We start from the raw sequence: 25353 nt of genomic DNA, 5'->3' as shown, positions 1-25353 counted from the left end.
AACTTCCATATGTCATAAGATAGGAGAATGATGCTGAGCTATAAGAACAGGCACCATATGCTTTGGTAACTCCCAGCAAGTCCTGCTCAGAGGCCCCAGTGGCTCCTCACAGACCACCCCTATCCCAGAACTCATACTTTCTCTGGCACAGTGGTGCACACATGGAGTGATGGAGCCTAAAATATGTTATCAAAGGTAATGATCTTCTGCACTAGAAACTTGTGTTTTGGGAAGGCCAGAATTTTCCTCTGCTAGCGACATCTTCCAGAGGAAGGGGTGGGGCTTTGCTTTCTTTTGGGGTTCTTTTCCACCCTATATCCATTCATTAAGTTCACGCATCAGACAGATTAATGGGTTTGAATGCTGGATTAGACACTTATTTGCTGGGTGATCCTGGACAAGTTATTCAACCCTTCTGAGTTTGGAAATAACAATACTTTCCTCAAAAGATTATTGTAGAGGAAAAAAGGGATACAGCATATAAATCACTTAGCAATGGCTTAGCTGCAATGACTCACAGCTATTACTATGATGTTTTCATTTTGAAGTTGCTACATGGGTATTTCCTTTACTTTACAAAATATTTAGCACAATATCATTGCTTATGATTATGAAGCCATTTTCTCAATGTGTAGTATGTCTTTTTTAGCACAGCAAACAATTTAATTTCTATAATTAATTCCCATAATTTTTTTCCCAGCATTGACCTAAGGCAGTTAAAGACACTACCACCTGGGAATTGGTGAATGAGAAGACTTAGGTACCTTCTGCAAGACTTCATAGGATCATACAGTGAATGAGGATATTAAGACTCAAATCATCATTTAATAAACTTACGTGTGTATTACTTTAAGTTTTGAAGTCCCTAGAAACTAAAAAATACGTGTAGAAGACTACAGCTTCAGGACAAATATCAAATGAAAACTATTTGTACTGTCTCTCAATAGGCGTTTCATTTTTTCTGCTCAAAAGTTTTAATCATCAAGCTAAGTTAACATGATATAGCTAACATTTTTCAACTTGACTACATGAATGTCTTTTTTGATGTGCAATTTTTAAGTTTGCTATGTAATAATAAAGTTATACCAAGAGAATTAAGAATGAGATTACAAATACTCACAGCTCCTTCACTCAGCTTATGAACTAAAACTGTCTATCCTGAGGAAGCCCCTCTGTCCTCTTTTTTAATTGCACCTGCACATCTCTTCCCCCCTCCATATCCTGGCAGTGGTTGTACAGAAGCTACGCACCACCACCCACTTTTTATCTTTACTGTCATATTTACTATGACTCTTCAGGTACTTTTCATGTGCTTATTTCATCTAAAACAAAAATTCACAACAGACTCTAATCCAACCTGCCTCAAGGCCAAATTTCACAAGATACATTTTTTTTTTTTTTGCTTTTTAAATTGTGATATAATATACATAATATAAAACTTAACCATTATTAAATGTACAGCTCAGTAGCATTAAGTACACTCACATTGTTGTGCAACCATCACCATCCATCTCCAGAAATTTTTCATCATTCCAAACTGAAGCTCTATGCCCATTAAATGGTAACTGCCTATTCCTTTCCTCCCCCAGTTCCTGGCAACTACCACTTTACTTTCTGTCTCTGAATTTGACTACTTTAGGTACCTCATATAAGTGGAATCATACAGTAGTTTGCCTTTTCTGTCTTACAGCTGCGGTCCTCAACCTTTTTGGCATCAGGGGCGGGTTTTGTGGAAGACAGTTTTTCCACTTACAGTGTGGGGGCAGGGATGCTTTCAGAATGAAACTGTTCCACCTAAGATCATCAGGCTTAGGGCCTCATAAGGAGAGCACAACCTAGATCCCTCCCATGTGCAGTTCACAATCAGGTTCGTGCTTCTGGGAGAACCTAATGCTGCCACTGAGCTTTTGTGGAGCCAGTCTGTGGCCTGGGGGTTGGGGACCCCTGTCTTACCAAATACATTTTAAACATTTAAATTTTACCCCAGCTTATGCTTAAAGTGGTCTGCAGTATCTTACCCAAAGACTTTTACTAGCATGAAAAGATACATAGACATAAATTTTAAAATAGTAATAGAAATCTATTTCAAAAATGCACCCTGCTGTGAATGACACGATTCCAGACATTGGGCCACACATTTATGTCTGGGTCACTTAATGCCCAAAGCAGAACATAAAACTTGATCAATTACATAATTCTTATAGAGAAAATAATGACTTCCAAGCAAACCAAGTATTTCAGGGCTCTTTAATTCTGAAAGATTTTTCTCCCTTTCATTCTTTGCAGGGAAACATTAATGTGGGGGACTGTATCCTTGATAATGGCCTCATAGTATTTCACAGGACTGCTCCTTAAAAAGCATAACTCCACAAGAGCTCTAAAAAAGGCCTGAGAGTGAGGCCAAGGAAGCATGGCTTATATTGACATTATTTATACAGTCATTTTAACAACAGTTCACCAAGTCACCTGTGAGCATGGATTACAAAGGCAAATGAGGTGCAATTCTTATCCTCAATGAGATTACAAGTCATAGCCTGTGCTTTTGATGAAGGACCCTCAACCCCTTGACTGATACTGGTCTGCAACCTGTTAGGAACCAGCCTGGTTCCTAACAAATCAGCAGCGGCATTAGATTCTCATAGGAGCACGAACCCTATTGTGAATTGTGTGCGAGGAATCTAGGGTACGCGCTCCTCATGAGAATCTAATGCCTGATCTCAAAACCATACACCCTCTTACCACCCCGGTCTGTGGAAAAGTTGTCTTCCACAAAACGAGTCCATGGTACCAAAAATGTTGGGGACTGCTGCTTTTGATGATCAGATTAGATTCAGGAGCAACAAATAGAGGCTCCATGTCCTTGAACATTCTTACATATCATTTTCTACAGTCCAGCTTCTGAGAGATGTTGGCATCTAAAAGTTGTCTTCCCCAGCAAAGGCATTCTATGTGGTGGATTATTATGAGCTCCATATACTTTAAAGCACAAACCAACAGATTGATGGCTCCCCCTGCCCAAGTGAGACCTCCCACATGGAATGAGTCATAAAAGATGTCAGACAAAGCCAAAGCAAGATGCATTTGCCTTTTGACATAAGAATCTGTGATGGGGAAGAAAGCACGGGAGGAAGAGGGTCATTTTGATGTTCTCTTCTGCAGTAGGAACCATCTCCCAGCTTTTCTGACCTGACGTGTTCCCTACCGTAATCTCCTGAATGCAGAAGTCCCTCAGACCCATCAGGCAAACTAAGAATCTTGTTGGGGTTGGGGTCAGAATATGAGCCATCAGAGAGATGGCTGGATCAGGGGACTCAGACAATTATGTAGGGTACACTGGTTGGTGGATGGGAGGGATGGCAGGTCAGGAATGAAGACAGGCGAGATGAAAATGGGAGATGTGGAAATGCAGTCCATCCTGACGGCTCTTCTCAGGAGTTTGACCATAGAGAATGGGGTAAAAGCTGGGAAAGTTGTGGGATCAAGGAGAGGCTGACAGTTTATTTACCATGTGTGATTTCAGAACATGTGTGATGATTCAGCAGAAAGGGAGAAATTGATGATTGGGGCACAAGGGTAAACTCCAGGTGTGAGGCTCTTAGGAATCTGAGGAGCTGGGACTCACTCAGAGCAGGAGTGAGGACCTGGCTTCTGATGGAAGGGAATGTTCCCAGTATTTTCAGAGGTTTGGGGACAGGATGCAGATGCTGGGGAGGTTGGGGTGGAGAGGCACTCCCACTTGGTCCCTCATTTTCTCACAGAGGGTAGTTTGGAAGTTTGAGAAGACAGGACATATAAAAGAGTTGCCTCAGGACACAGGGATTTTATTGGTCATGTATTGGTTATTTGCTTTGGGATGTGGCATGGTGAGATCATTACTTGTCTTTCACAGGGCACAGCACCTTCAGGGTCACGAGGGAGCTGGCCGGTTCTCTGGTTGGGACACCTATATCCGAACCTGGGAGTAGAAACTAGGGCCAGACTCTCTGCTGGACAAACACAAAGGAATCTCTGCTCAGAATGGCATGTCCATTCAAAGTCTGTGGTGCTTGTTTAATGGGAAGCCACCCAGTTTGGTTGTGTGATTTTCTATAGCTTATTCAGTGGCTCAGGGGCCACAAGCAGAAAGTAGGCTGTAGGGCTTGCCTGGGCCAAGCATCAAGATAGGTGCTTAGTGCACTAAGTTTTAAACTTTATTACTCTATTACAGGCATTTTATTTTATTGATTGATTGATTGATTGATTGATTGGAGACAGAGTATTGCTCTCTCACCCAGGCTGGAGTGCAGTGCCATGATCTTGGATTACTGCAACCTCTACCTCCCAGGTTCAAGCAATTCTCATGTTTCAGCCACCTGAGTGGCTGGGAATACAGGTGCACATCACCATGCCCAGCTAATTTTTTTGTATTTTAGTAGAGACATGTTGCCCAGGCTGGTCTCGAACTCCTGACCTCAGGCAATCCATCCACCTTGGCCTCCTAAAGTGCTATGATTACAGGCATGAGCCACCGCACCCAGCTGGCATTTTAAAAAATAAGTTTTTGCTAAATACTGTTTTACTACATCTATATATTTTTATGTGTAATATTTGTATTGTCACTCAATTCAAAATATATTCAAATTTCTTTTGTGATTTCTTCTTTAACTTGTGGGTTATTTAGAAGTGTGTTTTTAAAATTTCTAAGTATGTAGAGATATCTTGGTTATATTTATATTATTGATTTCTAATTTAATTGAATAGATATCAGAGAACTCTTCTGTATTATTTCAGTCCTGTGAAATGTTTTGAGACTTGCTTTGCGGTCCAGTATATGCTAATTCTTATAAACATGGTGTGTTCTTTTTTTAAAAAAATGTATATTGTGCAGTTGTTGGATATAGTGACATATATAGAGACAGGGAGATACAGATATCCATCCATAGACAAGGTTTATTAATGATATTAAATTCTCCTATATTCTTTATGATCTTTTAATCTACCTGTTGCATCATTTTTGAAAAAAGGTATATTAAAAATATTCATACTTTGAGTTCCAGGGCTGGGACCTGCTTTCTCATTTGATTTAGATAGAATGTACAAGAGAAATTAGAACTTTTTACTGAGAAAATTCTGACTGGTTACAAATTGAAGAAGAAGCTAAAATTATCCCGACTCTCACAAATACATGAGTTGGTAGATTTTAAAAACTGAGATCGAACCTAATGTTACCAGAAGTATGAGGGGTTCTGTGTTCCTGTCTTCTTGGAGGAAAGGATTCCACCAAGTGACCAATTAGTAAACTAAGCAAAAGGTTTATTAAGGAAATAAGAGTACACTGCAAGAGAAGAGCGGGCTGGCCTGCCTGGGAGCAGCCCCATTTATTATGTCGGACTCTTCCTGCCTCTGTCTCAAGTCTCTGCCTTTGTCTTATCTCATTTCCCAGTTCTGTCTTAAGTCTCCACCTTTGTCCCCACCTAGTTCCTGCCCAGGTTTGTGGGATTCTGCCTTACTCTCAGTTGACACGCATGCCGCGGGGCTCAGTGATCAGTACGAATCCTACCTAATGACGGTGTTGCTCATTACCACCATCTCTGGAAGGTTCTGTAGCAATCAAATCTGTATTTATTGCCTCTGTGTATCTCTTAGAAATTTCCCTTTTGCCCTTCTTATCAGCATGTAGCTACATTCTGACATGTTAATTACAGAGTAAGTGATTACTGGGCGTCTTAAGGGACATTTCAGGGCATTCCTTTCTACATAGGTAGTTTCCCACCTCTCTGCTCATATCTAGCAGCATGTTTCAGTTGGTCTCTGGGGCGTGAGACTTTCCAGAGCCTTCCCCACCAGGGGCTCCCCTTCCTGTTTATGTCTAGCTATCTGCCTACTCTAACACTAAGGACCTTTCAATTCTACTCTTTAACTGTATAGATCAGAGGTCCAAAGAAGAGCATGACAGTCACTGTAGTTGATAGAAATCTGGAATTAGAACCCAATACTCTTTCCATTCTTGTACTCCTTTAGCAACTAGTAGTTTAGTCTGTAGCATATTTTAAGATTGAAATATTTCCACTTGAATATTTAGAAACTTTTTTTTTTTTTTTTTTTTTTTTTTTTGAGATGGAGTCTTACTCTGTCACCCAGGCTGGAGTGCAGTGGTGCAATCTCGACTCACTGCAAGCTCCCCCTCCCAGGTTTGTGCCATTCTCCTGCCTCAGCCTCCCAAGTAACTGGGACTACAGGTGCCCACTACCACACCTGGCTAATTTTTTGTATTTTTAGTAGAGATGGAATTTCACCATGTTAGCCAGGATGGTTTCGATCTCCACCTTGGCCTCCCAAAGTGCTGGGATTACAGGCGTGACAGAAACTCTTGCCTATGCGTTCTTATGTCAAAGAAAAACTTACAATGGAATTTGCAGAATTTTTAAGAAATAGAGAAAATTTAAATGGTACATATTAAAATTAAAATACAGAGCACACCTAAATCTGTCCTCTGAGGAAATTTTATAGTATTAAATTTATGTCACTAATATAAAAGAAGAACGAAAAATGAACTGAGCTTCTAACTTAGTAACCTCAAAGAGTAACAGTAAAATAAACCCAAGGAAAGCAGAAAAGATAAAATAATGAAAGATGAAAGCAGAAACTAATTAAGCAGAAAGGCTCAAGAGAATGAGAAGACAAGACTACAAACTGGGAGAAAATATTTACAAAACATACATCTGATAAAAGAGCTATCCAAAATATACAAAGAACTCTTAAAACTCAACCATAAGAAAACAACCTAATTCGAAAGAGCAAAGACCTTAATAAACACCTTACCAAAGAAGATATGTAGATGTCAAATAAACATATGAAAAGATATTTCACATCATATGTTATCAGGAAAACTGCAAATTAAGACTCTTTTTCCATTGCATATGATACCAATTCAAAGAGCTAGTTTCCCCAATTTTAAAAGTTAGTACAAAACAAAGATACTAGAATAGAAAAAAATCATGTGAAATAAGTAGCTTACAGGCAAGGAAACAGTTGTGAAACACAAGAAAAGATATTTACTTTATAACTGAAACAATACAACAGAAATGAAAAATCATTTTTCATCTATAAAATTAACAAAACATTTAAGTTTAATGACATCGAGTATTGATACATGTATATGGGAAAACAGGCAATCTATCACACAATTACTAGAAATGTAAGTGGTGCCAACTTTTAGTGGACAATTTACACATACTTTCCAATTCTAAGTATTCACTAAACTTGACCAACTTACAAAAGAGTGGCAAAGATACAAATAAGTACAGTGGTACTTATTAAAGCATTGTTTCTAATGCCTAAGAAAAACTGGAAACTATATAAATGTTCATTAATCAAGGACTAGTTTTAAAAATTAAAACATCCATTCCATGAAGTACTGAAGTAGATCCATCCATCTGTCCTGATGGGAGAAGGGCGAGAGCATGGCTTTGGAGCCAAATCTCCTGGGTGCAAATCCCAACTCTGCCATTTACTAGCTGTGTAGTATGAGGCAAGTTATTCAGCCTCTCTGTGCCTCAATCTTCTTGTGTAAAATGTGTGTAGTAGTGCCCATCCCAGAGGACTATTGTTAGATTTAAATAACTTAATACAATGCTTAGAACAGTGCCACCACAGAATAATCTTTCAGTAAATATTAATTATTATACATTATTATTAAGTGGCACAAATGCAGGACATAAGCCAGTGTGTAGTATGGTCTCTTCTGTGGAAGAAAGGGAATGGAGTAAATGAGGGAATGAGGAGACAGAGAGGGAAGGTGGGAGAAAAGCATAGAGATACTTAAATGTGGAGGGGAAGAGACTTACCAGCTTCATTTGACACTTTTTTCTGCATTCCTTGAATTGCCTAACTGTATCGTCGGGAAAGCTAATCTGTGATAACAAAGAAACCCCAAAGGCTGGGTATGCTCACGCCTGTAATCCTAGCAATCTGGGAAGCCAAGGCAGGTGGGTCACTGGAGCCCAGGAGTTCGAGACCAGCCTGGCCAACATAGTAAAACCTCATCTCTAAAAAATAAAATGAAATTAGCCGGGCATAGTGGTGCATGCCTGTAGTCCCAGCTACTTGGGAGGCTGAGGTGGAAGGATCACTTGAGCCTAGGAGATTGAGGCTGCAACGAGCTGTGATTACACTACCGCTTCCTAGTGTCACTCTGGACACCAGAGCAAGACCCTGTCTCAAAAAATAAAAATAAGAAACTCCCAAAATATAGTGATTTAAAAACAAAAAAGTAATTATATTTCTCAGGGAAGTCCAGGGAGAGTGCTCCAGGTTGACCAGTATGTACGTTTATGTTCCATACAGTCACTCAAGGCCCCACAGCTCTGCCATCCCCTAGGGGTATAGCTTTTACATTTGACTGCATATTAGAATCCTTGGCAGAGCTTTGGGAAAAAATCACATTGCCCAGCCACAAACCATATCAATGAAATCAGAATGACTGGGCCAGGGCCCAGGCATTAATATTTACTCCAGAGGATTCTTGTGCAGCCAAGTACCTTAGGGCTTTATCATCTAATTGTTGATGCCCAGGCCATCTATGGTCTAAGCCTCTGAGAAGGCGAGGAGAGCACAGAGGAGGACTACCTTCTATATAAAGGTCCTGGCCCAAAACAGGCACACATCATTTGTGCTCCCATTCCATTGTCAAGAACATAATCACACTCTTATGCTTAGCTCAAAAGGGGACTGGCAGCCACATGGCTAAAATTCTGTTTCTAGAAAAGAAGGGTAAAAAGGATTTTGGGGGTCAGCTAGCAGGCTCTGTGACATAAACCATGTGAGAGTATTACCTTACCCTCCCACACAAAAAATTACAACACCAGAGATTATAGCCTAACTTTTTCTTTATAATTTTCTGTATTTCAGAACTTTAATGTTAATTTTTAAGTTAGAAAAAGGAAACATAGTTAACCCTTTTTCACTGCATATGACAACTTACAACGTACTGTTGTATGACTTTCTCATTTCAATTAGAGGATAAAACCATGAGCCCTTTGGAATCGTGATTTTGGTACCACATGCAGTTTAGAAATTTGAGTGTACCTATCCCAAACACTGCTGAATTCAAGACTCTCTTCCTTCCGAAGTTTATATATGGACAAGCCTCCTGCAGGCTCCTCCTCAACTGCTGGTAAGAGAGATTCTAGTGGTCTCCTCTCCTTTCCTCACCCTCAAGCCTCCCAGATTAGCACTTGTAAAATCATTTCTTATGCTGCAGCAGGCAGGTTGTTCTGCCAAGAATTGGCTTGTGCTCTGGAGAAAAGAGCCCTATTTTAAGAGACACCACAGACTGCCCGTTTGCTGAAGGAGACATGGGAGTGCTGGGACTTCCACCTGTCAAAACATGATTTGGAGTTCTTTTGAAAAGTGGAATATGCTCAGAGACCACAAAACCCACTCCCTCCAGACCCTCTTCGTTCTCCAGTGTCACTTCATTTCCACATCATTTGGCGCTCCTTAATCTTGGAGGTGAGGCCAAGTAACGTGATGGATGTTAGAAGGGGAAAAGGTTAGATTTCGTAATTTAGCAGTGAAAACCCCAGAAAGAGGAAACAGAAGCTAGAAAAATATGCTCCCTTGTTGTCAGTAGAGATGAAGGGATTTTAAATGTGGTACCTAGAAGTAGACTATTTGAAGATCACACAGTTTACCATTTAACCTTCTGAGACACTTGAGAGTAAAAGGGAGCACCCTTCATTACAACGGACTAACAGCCATACCAAGGCTATCCTGGGCAACTGGGCTACATGGTGTCTTACTAGTTAGGTGGCCCCTTTCACTAACAGACAAGCCATCTTCGGTCTGTATTTCTAACTTTTTAGTGTCCAGTAGGCCTGTGACCTACATAGTTGTTATGCTGAATCAGGGAAATGCAGCTTCACCAGGGACAGTTGCCATTAAATCCACTGTGCCAAAGAGTCCTATTGGCAGCTCACACCTCTGTCAGAGACAGCCCAGACCTTAACCTTAAAGTAGGTACATTTAGCTTTTAGAGCACATATGAGTGCTAAAACAATCAGGACTTTTCCTGGTTGTACATAAGAAAGAGCAATGGATGCCCAAGTTCCATGCATTTGCTAGGTGCACTCTTTTTGTAGGATTCTAGAACATTTCATTCCAAGAGCCTTTGCAAAAACCAACACAGGATCTGAGAATGCATGTGTGCTGGCTAAACTGTGGTATAAACTCATACCAGTTAGCCAAGTTCAGAAGGCTAGGGCCAAGGGAGCTGGAAGTATAGCATTGTTCACAGCATTGCATGAGAGAAGATATTTCCATTGCAATACAAAATAACTTTGACTATATGTGAAGCATATATGATTCCTTTTAAAAAATTAATTCTAATTATATATAGAGATTTTTCAAGGTTTACCAAGAAACTAATTTTACCATATTAAAACAATTTTATTTCTTCCTTCCTTATACATTTCTTTTCTTTCTCTTGTTTTATTGCCTTGGCTAAAATCTCCAGTGAAAGCTGAATAACATATCACTAACAACCTTGGAAAGGTCCTGATATTACGGGAAATACTGTTACCATTTCACTAGTGTATGTGAGATTGGCTGTAGGGAGTTTTAAAAGCTCCTTTCCAGAATCAGGAAGTTCCTTTTTATTCCTACATTGCCAAGAGATTGTAACATGAGTGGGTAGTTTTCCTTCTCCCTTAACTTGGTGAATTATATTAATTAGTTTTCTAAAAATTAAACTAACTTGCATTCCTGGCACAAACCCAGCTTGGTTGTGTATTGTGTTTTTATACTCTGCTTATATTTATTAGTATTTTTGTTCACAGCTGAGATTGACCTATAATTTTCAAATCTGTAGCTCTTCTTGATCAGGTTTTAGTTTTTGGTAATAATGTTACACTATCCTCATAAACTGAGTAAGGCACTACGCCTTCTTTTCCTATTTTCTTTAAAAAAAAAAAAAGTATATATAAAATTGGATTAGTTGTTCCTTAATTTATAGTAGAACTTACTTCCTTGAGACTGTTTCTTTAATGAGTGTAGAATTATTCATGTTTTGTATTTTATTTTGAGTTGGTTTCTACTAAGGAATAGATTCTAGGAATTTGTTTATCTAACTTTCCAATTAATTTGCAAACTTATTTATAATCTTCTCTAAGTGTGTATGCATCTGTCTGCATTTCTAGTATAATGCCTGTTAGTATTTGTCGCTTCTTTTTTTCTTTTTTAAGATAGGAGTTATCTTTTTCTCTTTTCAAAAAACCAATTTCTGACTTGCTAGATTCTCTCTACTGAATATTTGTTTCCTATTCTAACTTCTTCTTTTTTTGCTTCCGTCTACTTTCTTTGGGCTTTTTCTACTCTTCTTTGTCTAATTTCTGATGATGGATACCTAGCTTATTTATTTTCAGCCTTTCTTCTTTTCTCACTAAATTCTTCTCTATATATCACAGTAACTAGATGTAGTCTTTTATCATCATTCAATTCTCAGTATTCTAAATTTCTAGTTTGATTTTTTCTTTGACCCATGTGTTATCTAAAAACACATTTTTAAATTAACAAAATATGAGGTTTTTCAAATTGTGTTTTTGCTATTGATTTCAAACTTAATTGCGTTGTCTTCAGAGACTGTGGCCTGTATGATACCACTTCTCTGAAATTTATTTAGACTTACCTGCCCATGTTATGGTCAACTTTCCTAAGTATTTTACAGGTGCTTGAGGAGAATATATATTCATGAATTTTTGAGTACAGTGTCTTATGTATGATCTTTAGATCAAGCTTGATATTGTGCTGCTCAAATCTTCTATATTCTTGCTCAATTTTTGCCTGCTTGTTATATCAATTACTAAAAAAGCCATTTCAGAATCTACCACAACAATAGATTTGTCTGTTTCCTTTTGCAATTTTGTCTGTTTATGCTTTATGCATTTTGAGGCCAAGTTGTTAGGTACATACAAGTTTGGAATTGCTATATATTTCTTTTTCACTTTGGCTCTCTGCACTGCATTTTGGATAATTTGTTTACATCTGTCCTTCATTTTACTAATTATCTGTCGAGTTGTGTTTAATCTGCTATATAGCCTATCCTATGTGGTTTTTGCTATTACTTTTTTTTTTATTGTTATACTTTAAGTTCTAGGGTACATGTGCATAATGTGCAGGTTTGTTACATATGTATACTTGTGCCATGTTGGTGTGCTGTACCCATTAACTCATCAGCACCCATCAACTCGTCATTTACATCAGGTATAACTCCCCCCTCCCCATGATAGGCCCCAGTGTGTGATATTCCCCTTCCTGAGTCCAAGTGATCTCATTGTTCAGTTCCCACCTATGAGTGAGAACATGTGGTGTTTGGTTTTCTGTTCTTGCGATAGTTTGCTAAGAATGATGGTTTCCAGCTGCATCCATGTCCCTACAAAGGACACAAACTCATCCTTTTTTATGGCTGCATAGTATTCCATGGTGTATATGTGCCACATTTTCTTAATCCAGTCTGTCACTGATGGACATTTGGGTTGATTCCAAGTCTTTGCTATTGTGAATAGTGCCGCAATAAACATACGTGTGCATGTGTATTTATAGCAGCATGATTTATAATCCTTTGGGTATATACCCAGTAATGGGATGGCTGGGTCATATGGTACATCTAGTTCTAGATCCTTGAGGAATCGCCATACTGTTTTCCCTAATGGTTGAACTAGTTTACAATCCCACCAACAGTGTAAAAGTGTTCCTATTTCTCCACATCCTCTCCAGCACCTGTTGTTTCCTGACTTTTTAATGATTGCCATTCTAACTGGTGTGAGATGGTATCTCATTGTGGTTTTGATTTGCATTTCTCTGATGATTTGCCATTACTTTTAATGACAACCTAACAATGTGATGTTATGACATATGTATACAATGTAAAATAATTAAATGAAGCTATTTAATATATTCATTACCTCACATACCTTTTTTTGTGGTGAGAACATTTGGAATTTATTCTCTTAGCAATTTTGAAATACAATGTATATTATTAGCTATAGTCAACATGTTGTGTAGTAGATCTCAAAAATGTATTCCCTCTGTCTAACTGAAACTATGTACCCTTTGACCAACATCTCCCCATGCCCCCATCCCAGCCTCTGCTAATCACCATTCTACTCTCTGCTGTTATGAGTTCTACTGTTTTATATTCCACGTATGAGCAAGATCATGTAGTATTTGTCTTTCTTTGCTGACTTCTTTCACTTAGCATAATGTCCTCCAGGATCACCCATGTTGTTGCGAATGACAGAATTTCCTTCTTTTTTAAGGCTGAATAGCATTCATTATGTGTATATACCACATTTTCTTTATCTACTAAATGGCCATTATCAAAAAGACAAAAGATAACAAGTGTTATCAAGGATGTGGAGGAAAGAGAACCCTTGTACACTGTTGATGGGAATGTAATTTAGTATAGCCATTATGTAAAATTACATGGAGGTTTCTCAAAAACTAAAAATAGAACTACCATGTGATCACCAATTCCACTTCTGGATCTATATCCAAGGAATTTGAAATCAGTGTATCAAAGAGATACCTGCACTCTCATGTTCATCGCAGCATTACTCACAAGAGCCAAGATACGGAATCAGCCTGGCATTTATGAACCTCACCATTGCAGGAGCTGGTGGCTGAAATCAGTGCTCCCTGCCAGTCTGAGAAGTCTACATTCAGTTGATCACATTCAAAATTTCACACACCTGTCTTTTTCATGTAAAGTTTTTCATTAATGGCTTTATATTTAATTATCCAAAATGATGAACTCCAAGATTACTTATTTTCTGGGCCAGAAATCAACAAATCATCTCTCTAGCATTTAATGTTCTGTGTGCTTTTCCTGTGATCATTAGGCATAGAACTCAGGAACTTTATAATTTTCATTAGGGCCTAGTTACCAGATTAAAGCATAAATCTTATTGCTAATTACAATGGCTGAGGAAAAACAAAAACAGAAACTAACTTTTTCACCATCCTGACATGGCTCCTTTAAATGGGCCGCCTAATCATGAAGGAAATGACGTGTGTAATGGATACATTTTTCATCTTGATGCTCAAGAAGTCAACTGCATTTCTTTTGCAGATAAATTTTTGGGAAACGGTCCCATTACTCTTTCTGTAATAAGACACTTAAGAAGATAAAGTCAGATTAAAATCAAGCCTTCTACCCATAAAATAGTCCAGAATAATATTGGATCATTTGAGTGGGGAGCCCAATTTAAAGAAGCTGAGCATTATCTTACATTTAACAGACATTTGAGTTTAGCAAAGATTAGAAAACAAAATTTCTTGCTAGCTCATGAGGGAGCTCACAGGAATTTAGTCATTCATTCAACACCTGTTTAATGAGTGGCTGCTGTGCACTGTGTGCCAGCTTTAGGGAGTCAGGTATGAACAGGCATAATTCTATCTCTGCAGGGCTCATGGCCTAGAGAAGGAACAAACAGATTATCGTGTGATTCCAGTCAGGGAATGCTGAAAGGTCTAATGCTGTGAATGAGTCTCCATTCAGACCGTAGGGATGACAGATGTGGCATTATAGTTCCTCTTGAAGGATTGGGGAGCTGGTTAGACAAACGCAGATTTGTCAGCGTTGGAGGCCAGAAGGGAAGAAGCACAGTCCTGGAGGGCCCAATGTGGCTAAGATTGCTTTCTTCCTTATTCCTCCTTCTTCCGTTTCCCCCTTCTCTTCATCTTAATTTCCATCTTCAGTAATAGTAAAGCAAGTGGTAAGGGGCAAAGGGAAGAAGAATACTGAATTATCAGAGAAGAGTCTCTTCCTTTTGGACTCCCTAGATACCAGACCTGGTACACAACATAGAAAACCCAATACATTCAGATCTATGCCAAGACAAACAATAATTAAACTTCTAAAAACTAAAGAGAAAAATTGAAAGCACATAGAAACAATGCATTACTTACAGGGAAAGCTCAATGAGGGTGACAGCGGAGTTCTCCATCTCAAACCATGGAGGCCAGCCAGAAGGAAGTGGCACAATATTTTTTAAGTGCTGAAAGAAAAGCGTGGTCAACTGTGAATTTCTTATCTGGGGAAACATTCCTTCAGGAAGGAAAGGGCAATCAAGACATTCTCAGAAGAAAGAAAACTAAAAGTTTGTCATAGGCATAAGTATTATATATATATATATATATATATATTATATATGCAAAATATAAAATATATATATATAAAATAGACTATATCTATGTATTATATATCTATATATAATATATGTATTATATATCTATATAATATATCTATGTAGTATATATATCTATGTATTATATATATAATATATCTATGTATTATATATATAATATATATTTTTTTTCTTTTTCTGAGATGGCGCTTCGCTCTGTCACCCAGGCTGGAGTGCAATGGTGCAATCTTGTCCCACTGCAACCTGCATCTTCTGGGCTCAAGTGATTCTCTTGCCTCAGCCTCCTGAGTAGCTGGAATTACAGGCACCCACCACTGCGTCCAGCTAATTTTTATATTTTTAGTAGAGACAGGGTTTCACGATGTTGGCCAGGCTGGTCTCGAACTCCTGACCTCAGGTGATCTGCCTGCCTCAGCCTCCCAAAGTGCTGGGATTACAGGCATGAGCCACCACACCCAACCAGCAGATATATTTTTAAAGAGTGGCTAAAGAACTTTCTTAGGGAGGAAATGGTAAAAGAAGGAATCTTGGAGCAGAGCAGCCCCAGCAAGGGGGTACTTAGGAATTAGTGGGTAAGGAAAGAATCAAAAAGGCTTATAGTGTCCTCAAGAAGGAAGAAGAAAGGAAGGAAGGAAGGAGGGAAGAAGCAGCAATGGAAAGAGTAAAACTATGTGTACATACAATAGACTGTCTTTATCCTCATGAGTTTTATAAATCATATTTGGTAACTGAAACAAAAATTGTAACGCCATCTGACATTCAAGACAATTATATGGAAAAGTGGGAAAGGCAAAGGAACCTAAATGAACATAAGGTTTTCATACTTCACTCAAAGTGAACAAATGTACACACAGTAGACTGTGATAAGGGACAGATATATGTTATAATACCAAGAGCAACCACTGCAAAAGCTATGTAAAGAAATACAGTAAAAATCCCTATGAGTAAATTAGGATGGGATCCCCAAAAAAGTTTAAGCCACAGGAAGGCAAGAAAAAGAGAAACAAAGGAATGAGAACTGGAAGAAACAGTAGCAGAAGAAACTGCTAAAGAATTTTCAAAATCTAGGAAAACTCTTACAAACTTTTGGAAGGTTCTACATCTTCCCAGCAGAGTCCCAGTCTGGACTCCTTGACAATAACTTCTCACTGTCTGAAAGGTCCTCTCAAACCAGGGTGTTCCAAAACTACCCAGAAGAAATGGATGTGATTCTGTAAGTGACCTGAGTTACTCTTGGCAGCCACCTGAAAACATACTTAAAGAACTTGCTTCTCCCTCTGTAGAGGCTGCCTTTGGAGGGATGGGAAGACTGTGGTAGAGGGGTTTTCCCACTTTGGGCAGGCTCCCCCAACAGAGGAGGGGCCGTAACTCAGCCTGGGAGTCCAGGTGAGAGCCACCAGGGCGGACCTTGCTGCTTTTCGCCAGGTGCCAGACATGCAGTGTCAGTTGGCTTTCCTGGCTGTTTAGACACCTGCCTCCTGCCTCACACTCAGGACCTCTGGTGTTGCAGAAAGAATACGGACCCTGTCATCAGGCATTCCAGGCTTAAATCCTAGCTCAGCCCCTTACTAACTTTCTGTCCTCCAGCTCCACTATCCATCAGAGATAATGCTGGTTGAGGGAGGTGATAGGAGGAATAAACAAGGTAACCCAGTACCTACTTCTGGGGACCTCTAATGAATGGTGGGTGCTCCTGATTTCCAGAACTGGGTTCAGAGAAGAGGTTTTGACAGTCATGGCCACCTACATTCTAGCAGGTAGTACATAGCAGCAAGTGGATCTCGGGGTGAGCACGGAGGCTGGTTGGCATTCAGAGCTCTGGGGTAGGAACAAGGGAAGCCAGTGCCATGCCCTACGACCAGGACAATACTAGGGGTGATTGGGGAATTCATAATGTGCCAGAAGCCGTTATCAGTTAACTCCTCTCATGACACTACTACACGGATGAACATATTACCACAGCAACTGTTGCTGGACATGCGCGAAGATATGATTGTCCCCTTGGAGAGAGGTCCCAAGAATAAGTGGGGCAGGCAACCCAGTGTGGCTACCATGAGGAAGTGGTGTGGCTGAGTTAGTGTGGATTCTGACACCAGCCCAAGCTGCCCTTGGACAAAGCTCCAAAGCCACACTTTCTCCTCGGTCAGATGGGTGTAACAGTCCCAGCCTCATAGTGCTGTGGATGAAATTCAGTGAGAGGCACAGGCCAGGGGCTCAGCCCTGCGCCTGGACAGGAGTAAGCACCAATACATGTTACCTATTATTATTGCTGTTGTTATTGTTATCACTGGGAAGTGAGATCGGTAAGTAGATCATCAGAACAAAGAATACAAACTGAAATGTCTGCTTCAAGAAGGGAGCGTGTTATGAGAGACCAGGCTTTAGTTCTATTACAGAGGGCATTTATCCAGTGTGAATGTAATAGGTTAAGAAGCCAAAGCAAGGGGGCTAGTCTGTGATCAATGGCATGGTAGGCAATGTTTAACTAGCTCTCCAAGGGAAAAGAAAGCTTTGATTTGCAGTGTTTGCCAATTTCCACTTTGTAAATGCTACTACCTTGAACATTGTTAAGCTGCCAACATGTCATCACTGAATGCAGAGTTGGGAAAAAATGCACACAGAGAGCTCTCTAGATCCAGAACAAGTCTGCTTCAGCATACCACTGACTGGGGTGGAGCAGGGTGTTTCCAAGAAACAACAGGAAGATTCAGATTGGAAACTGCGCTAGGGATTATCACTTTTTCTGTGACCAGCTGGCAGGTAGGGGTGCCACTGCTGGGGCACAAAGATGCCTGTGCCTCACTACATCATTGTTTTGTGTTTGTCTGTAAGTGGGGACAGACAGGATACCCTATGCTATAAAAAGGAGAGGGAGCAAGACCCAGCCACCGGAAAGGAGGCTGGCGGAGATGCCAGGCTCTGTGCAGAAAAAGTTGAGCAGCCACGAAGAACAAGAACCAGGCCAAGGGCTGGTTGGCCTGGGAGTTGATAAGCAGTGATGCTGTGGGAAGACAGCAAGAGTCCCCAAGGCTTTTGGCACCTGCTTTAATTGGCAGCAAGTAGGGGTAGGAGGGGAGGGGGGACAGATGTTGGAACTCATCAGTCTTTACTAGTCTCCAAACCTCAGAATTTTTTTCTCAGTTGTTCAGATGGTTGTGGTTCTTGGGAAACTGTACTCCTTGTTTTAGTTAGAATTCGCTGAGAACCTAGAGCAGGACTGGAGCTCAGAACATAAGCTGAAGGATCAGTCAATACAACTATGAGGAACAGAGTTGTGGATCACTCCGTTACTGGAAAACCAGGAATTATTACCCTAATATATCCTGAATGTTCACCAGTTTTTATTCATTCATCCAGCTGACAGTGGCCCAGTGCCTGCTCTGTGCCAGGTACCGTGACTGAGTTAAAGACACAGACCTGAACAGATAAGGCTCCTACCCTTCAGGACCTCAGAGTCTAGTATGGGAGACAGAAAAACATCAGCCCCAACCCTACAGAGCTAGTGCTGGTGCTGGGAGGGCACCCAGCAGGCAGTGCAGAGGCCCTTAGCTATGTGAGCCAGGAAACCAGAGCCCATCTCTGTAGCTGGAGCCTGTGGCTGGGAAGAAGTGCAGGGCCCAGCCCCAGAGGGCTTTCTCAGCCCTGGTAGGGAGTAGGATTATCTTGAGAACAAAGGACAGCCATTAGGTATTTTTGGCAGAGGCTGGCATGCTCCGATTCTTGTTTTTAAGACAATGGCTCTGGCTGCTGGATGGAGGCAGGAAGTCAGGAAGGAGGCCACTGTAGTGATCCATGGCAGGGGATGAGGACTTGGACTTGGTGGTAACCAGAGGAATGGTAAGACGCAGATAGATCTGAGAGACATCTAGGCATGTGGAGGGCGTCGGAGAGGGAGGAGTCAGGAGTGATTGAAGCTTGGGCACCTGCGTAGATGCTGGTGTCATTCCCAGGGAGGCAGCCCCAGAAAGTAGCAACTAACAGGGCGGGTGATGCATGAATGTGAGGACCTGGGATCCGTCTGGTGTACAGCACATCTAGGACTCCAGTTTTACTGCTATGTGACTACTCTCCTTTGGTAACAGGAGACACCAGGTGACAGGAGAAAGGGTTGGATGGGGAAAGTAGGCATCTGACTGCCAACTTAATCCAAAACTGGACTCTAAGTTATTAGGAAGTATTCAGTCTTTCCCTACTAAGCACTTAAGTTTAAGAAGCATTTTTGCTTGCATTGTGTTATTTTAAACTTTCAACTATTCATGAGGTGTGTGGAGCCATTATTTCAATTTTATACCCAAAGAAATTGATGCTTACAGAGGCTGTTAGAACATCATCCTTTTTCATTTACAACCCTTGAAGCCATCTTTAAGCTTGGTGGCTTTCCATGCAGTTTCTTCCAGGCATGAGACAGGAGAGTAGTCACATAGTAGTGGAACTGGAGTCCTAGATAGGCTGTGCCTAAATGCTAGAAGTGTTTATTGGATTTGTCTGAGACTCAAAAAAAAAAATTAAAGAAGAGTCAAAAACAAACAAGGGCAAAAAGACATGAGACTTAATAGAATGGTTTTCTGAGGTTTTCAGAAATATTATCATAAAGCTTTTATATGTTTGTTCCAAGGGAAAGGCCTCTCTCTGTTGAATGTTGCTGGCTTATTATATTTTAATGGCCTTGGCAATGGATCATTCATGCGGAATTGCATTTGCTTCCCTAAAAACCATTTTCTATAGATTTCTATTTTCTTCTCCAAAATTACATACAGGGTCTTTAGGCCAAGGTAAATGTGGATAATACAAAAGCCTGTGAGTCTGTTTCAGGGGGAAAAGGTCAAAGTCACACCCTACACTGCATACACCTCTACTAATAATATAAAAGTGCTTCTCTCAATCCTTTTATTTATGACCTTGGGAAAGTCTCTCTTATGAGTTATTGTATCTAGTGTGGTGTTACTGGATGCTGAAAAACACTTCATGAATACTTGTTACATTCAAAATTTCATCAAGAATAATCAACATGTTCAGTTTTGTTTCTGTTCAGACATTTTTTCTTGCATAGCGAGCTTTGAGACCTTGTACAAAATCCCTTATCTTTCTGGGCCTCACCTGTGAAGATGATGATGATCATGGAGCCCTGTGACACATTCCTCAGAGGTCCAGGTGCTGGCTGGTGAGGAGCTGGACAGGTGCCCTGTGCTGAGATTCACCAAAGTTGTGAAGGGTATGATTGTGTTCAGGCATTTCCACACCCTTGGAATTGGAGAGCATCAGGACTCCCTAAAACAGTTGGGGAAAAGAGGAAAGGAAGGGGCATATGACAAGTGACCCATCTGGTGTGGGGTGTGAGGCTGAATACCTTGAAAAAACCCTCATTCCTTGTTGGCCAGCTAGATTTTTACCTATCACCATTTCTGCTGAAGGATGGCTACTAGCCTCTAAGAGCAAGTCAGCTGAAAGCATTACAGCATAGGGTTCAGTTTTAAGGAAGGAAACCTTAACTCAGATGACCAGCTTCATTCACTTTTAACTGATCATCTGACAAACTTCCTGGCTTATGCATTTCTCTGCCAAGGGCTATTTCAGAATATCTTTCAGAAATAAAAGGCCAATAAATGCTTACATTTTATGCAACACATGTTTCTGTGCCTTCCTTTCCTCAACAGTAGTATCCTACTTCTACTTGGTGTATGTTTCCTGCATGGGTATTGAGGACATACAGTGTTGAGTTGTACTGTAGTGTGGTGGGCTGTGAAACCTTAAGTAGACTGTCTCCTCCAACGTGCAGGTGGAACAGAGGTGGATCTTCAAGAAGCAGAGGATCCCTTTTCTTTCTTTCAGTCATGGTTTCTTGGGTGTGGACTTCAGGAGGTCCATATGTGTGCTTCCAGACAAGTGAGCACATGTGGCACCTACCATAGGAAGACAGCAGCCCGCGGCAGGAAGCTGGCCTCTGCGCATCAGAGAGCTGAGCCAGCCAAAGGCCCCTTCTGTGTTCATCACTCCTTTGTAACTCTGGAGCCTTAATTCAAGCCTTGATGGGGCTTGAAACAAGCCACTGACCTGTTCTCCTGGGATTATCCCCAGCTGAGCCACTAAAGGGGTCAACTATTAACTGAGAGGTTAGAGTAGAAGAGGGTCTGGCTATGAGGGTGAGACCCACATTTTGGGCTTCCTGGCCAGATGCTTCATCTTAGTAAAACCTTTCCTTTTAGTACCAGCCACTTTTTAAAAATTAAAGAATATGCTATTTCTATACAATAGTAAATTTAATGGTCATGTGGCAAATCATAAACGCCCTAGACCTCCTCCTATTGTCTAACTGAAATCATTAAGCACATACTTTTGCAGACACTTGCTGAGTATATTCTTAGCTGGTTTGTGTTGTATCTGAAATACTAGACAGGAATGGTTTAATGAGTATTCACATCATGGCAACAGGGCGTTTTGCTTGTCACTTCTAATTCTCACATCTAATAATGCATTTGATCTACAAATTAGACTGCAGGATTCTTGTCCAAGCAACATCAGGTGCTGAGTGGATTGAGGGAGAATTCAAACAAGATAAATGTTCTCTCTCAATTATCTCTTCCTCTTCCCAGAACCTCCCAGAAGGAGCATTTCTGTACTAAAATGGCCCAAAGAAGTCTTCATTTTCTACTCCCTGGTAATGGTGCCAAGTATTGAATTTGCATGGAAAGAGATGATATTGCAAAGAGACACATTAGAATACATTTCACAAGCGATAAATTGCTTGTCAGAGGCTCCCTAAGCCTTGAAATGGACTCTGTCCTGAAGTGTCTCTTGGGTAGTGTGTGTTTACCTTCTTTCTCCCCAACCTGCCAGTCTGTGCTCATTCTGAAGACAGAGCTCCTCACACTTGATGACTGTGAAGGATGGTACATCTGGAGCTCCAAGTCAGCCCTTGAGCTTTTGAAGCTGCCACTAAATCTTGATTCAGAGACCCGGCCTAGAGTTTTTGCTGCTTAGTGAGCACACTAAAGCCCCTAAGATGTCTTCCTGGCTGTTTTGCATGCTTCCTGGGCTCCCTCCCTTTTCCCTGATGACAGCAACTGCCAGGAAGGGCTGGGAAAGACACCCACACTGTAAAGGATAGCTATGCCTCCCCAGATCCCTCTCCCAGGTGAACTTTGTCTTCACCAGGCAAGTCCTTAAGCTAGTGGAGGGCCATTCAGGAAATATTCAGGGCTTTACCCTGGGAAGGTTTTGGCAGTACTTGGGACTGTCTAGGGTCCCGCTTTTAACTTGTGGCTCATGTTGGTCACCCAGAACCCTGTGAAGGGAAGGTGAAGGTTCTTAAAGGCATGGTACATTTCCTGGGTGCTAAGTATATCATATACATTATTTCAACAAATCCCCAGAAAGTCAACAAGGTAGGTATTGGCCCTTATTTACATGGTAGGAGATGAGTTAAGAGAAGTTTGTTACCTGCTTCCAGTCACCCAGCTAATAAGGCACTGAGCTTGGATTTGGAACAGTTTATTTGGCTCTGAAATTCAAAATATTTCCACCATGTCATTCAGATTACCTGGGAACTTGAGGTTACCGTCACCAGCTTCCAGAAGCTAGTCTGTCTTGTGTGCTCCCGTCGCAGGAGTTTAGTCTGCTAGTGGGCTTCATGTTCCAGGATGTTCAAGTCCTTTGGTACATCACAGATTTGTACTTAGTAGTGACTCCCTCCCAGAATCGCCCAGGGAGCTGAAGCCTAGGCCTGGTACCTCTGGCCCTGTTGTGCTGAACCCCTCCCTGTTAACCTCAGGGAAGCACCAGGTTCAAGAGGCCAAAGAAGAGACCCAGAGCCAGCAAACAAGTATAGGGTTTTATTAGGGGGCTTACATACTGGAGAGAGAGTCCAGTAGTGATGGGATAGACAGGAGAACCAATTTATATACAGAAACAGTTCAGTGTCATTGGGCTCGACAAGATATCCACCTTATGTACAGTCCAGTGACCCAGTGGCTGCAGGCTTTTTGCAGAAAAACCACAACTGCGTGCAAACAGCACGAAATTTATATAGCATTTTTACTTAACACCCTCCCCTTAATAACCGCCACCTGGCAATCTTCCTTCAACCCAAAACACAAAGCCTCAATCCTCTCTATGGCCTGTGTTCCACAGGACAGAACAGGGGCTCAGATGTTCCTCATAGACAAGGAACGAATCTCCAGGATGATCATGCCCAGATTCCGTAGTTGGAACATACATTCAGTTGTGTCTGCTATGCAGAGTCATTCTAAGGGTATGCTTAAGTTATTGCTATCAGGTATGTTTACCCTGTGAGGGGATCCTGGGAGCAAGTCTACCATTCCCAGCTAGCAGCTCCTGCTCCTACACTGGGATAGCAGTGCACCTTTACCTGGGCTCATCCTTGTCTCAACATTTTTCAAACAGAAGTGAGAGGCACCAAGCTGGTCATAGTTTACTTCTCTCCCAGTCTCTCCTCTCAGAGTAGCTACAACACCATTGCAATTGGATGCAAAACCAGCAACAGCAATTTGCTTCAAGCTCCTAACTATCCAGAGGCAATCATCTATGCTTTTCTCTGCTCTTGAGATAAAGACATAACTCCATAACATTCAATGAAGGCCTGCAGGGTTGGCCCACCAGCTTTTTCACCTGTATATTTCCCCTCTCCCCTCTTTCTTCATAATGGGGGACTCTCTGTCTTTCCTACTTTCCTGTTACCTCCCACCACAAGGCCTTTGCACATGCTATTTCCTCTGCCTGGAAAGTTTCCCCTTCCCTCCCCCTTCACATGTTCCAGTTTTATTCTGCTGTTCAGACCTCCCCTCCGTGTCACAACTCCATCATCACAGACTGCTATCCAGCAAGTTTATGTCCATCTGATGATGCTTACCCCACTGGATTTAGCTCCCTCTGTTTCTGCTCACCTGTTGTCCACAGTTTGTGGCATATGATAGGTGCTCAACAAATAAGTCTTAGTAACTGATTATTTAATTACTATCACAACCCTATGAAACAAGACTGTTACCATTTCCCTTTGGCAAGTGAATAAATAGAGACTAAGAGAGGCTGAGTTGGAACTAAGCTTGGTCTCTCTCTCTCTCTAAAGCTGGTGTTTATTACACCATGGCACCTCCACACCCCAACTTCTCAGTCTTGCCTTTGGCCTTCCATCTTGGCTTCTGGAGTGCTGCTGTCCACCTCCCCTGCTTTGCAGCACAAGGACATCTGCTGCTAGTTTGGTTTTTTGTTCAGACATCTGCCTGCCCTAGTGCCCAGGGGTCCCTAAGGGGTAGGAATCTCATGTTTAGTCACCTCCTTCTCTGGTACCTGTGGCTCTTCCTGCCCAGGACATTGTAGATTCTCAGTAGGTGTTTGGGAATCTCATTCCCCTCTGTTTCAACCAGGCCTCTATGGATTCCTAGTGAGAGAAAATTCAACCTGGCTTAAAGAAAAAGGAATATATATTAGTTTGTGTAATCGAAGACATTCAAGAGTAGACTGGATTCAGGTATGACTGGATTCAGAGTTCAAACTATACCTTCAGGGCTCAGTTCTTTTGCTGTTGCTTTCTACTGATGAGCTGCAGTTTCAAACTTCTTACAGTAGCAAGATGATGGCTTGCCAGATCTCTGGCCTCTCCGTGTCTCAGCCACTCAGCCTCAGAAACCACTTCCCTCCCCAGCACTGAACGAAGGTCCTCAGCATGGCTAACACAGGTCTGATGTGAGGTCACTTGTCTCCTCCTCACCTAATTGCTGTGGCTAGGGAAACACCCTGATTCAAGCAAGATCCACTCTTAAAGCTGGGAGTGAGGTCAGCTCTACCAGAGAACAAGAGTTGGAGGTGAGGAGAGGCAGAGGGGCACTTTTGCCAGGGAAAGGATTAATGGATGCCAGGCCTTGAAAGCCAGCTTTCCACTACGATCTCCTTTCAAGATTTTTCAAGCTGACCTTATACCTCCTCTGACTCTGACTTCCCGTTCCTCAAGTCCCTTCAGGGAAGACTGTCAGGCCTGGGGCTGTAAACAGATGATGGCATCCTTATTCCTTGAGCAGAGAGGGTGAGTCCTCTTCTAGCTTCTGCATTCACAGGTTTTGCTGCTCTGAGAACCCCCAGCTAATGTGTGACTGGCACATCCAGCTTAGTGTCATACTTCCAGACACCCAGAGCCCACGAGCCTGGCCCTGAAAAG

General features: G+C 41.4%; 1 protein-coding gene across 4 annotated transcripts in view; it reads left to right on the top strand.

Annotated features, from left to right (window-relative positions):
* Positions 1-25353, top strand: part of MYRIP (myosin VIIA and Rab interacting protein) — a 409112-nt gene that overhangs the window by 230601 nt on the left and 153158 nt on the right. Inside the window, exon 1 of one of the 4 annotated variants that reach the window (XM_023231571.1) lies at positions 3138-3241. The exons of the other annotated variants lie outside the window; for them this stretch is intronic. Within the exon in view, the coding sequence (XP_023087339.1) occupies positions 3216-3241 (26 nt within the window). The 5' untranslated portion in view covers positions 3138-3215. Of the gene's footprint in view, positions 1-3137; positions 3242-25353 lie in introns of those variants that run through there. 4 annotated transcript variants of the gene reach the window in all.

The sequence above is a fragment of the Piliocolobus tephrosceles genome, chromosome 2 (genome assembly GCF_002776525.5).
Source record: "Piliocolobus tephrosceles isolate RC106 chromosome 2, ASM277652v3, whole genome shotgun sequence".
Lineage (NCBI taxonomy): Eukaryota > Metazoa > Chordata > Mammalia > Primates > Cercopithecidae > Piliocolobus > Piliocolobus tephrosceles.
Note: the sequence above shows the minus strand (reverse complement) of the source record. Positions and strands in the feature narration are given on the sequence as shown.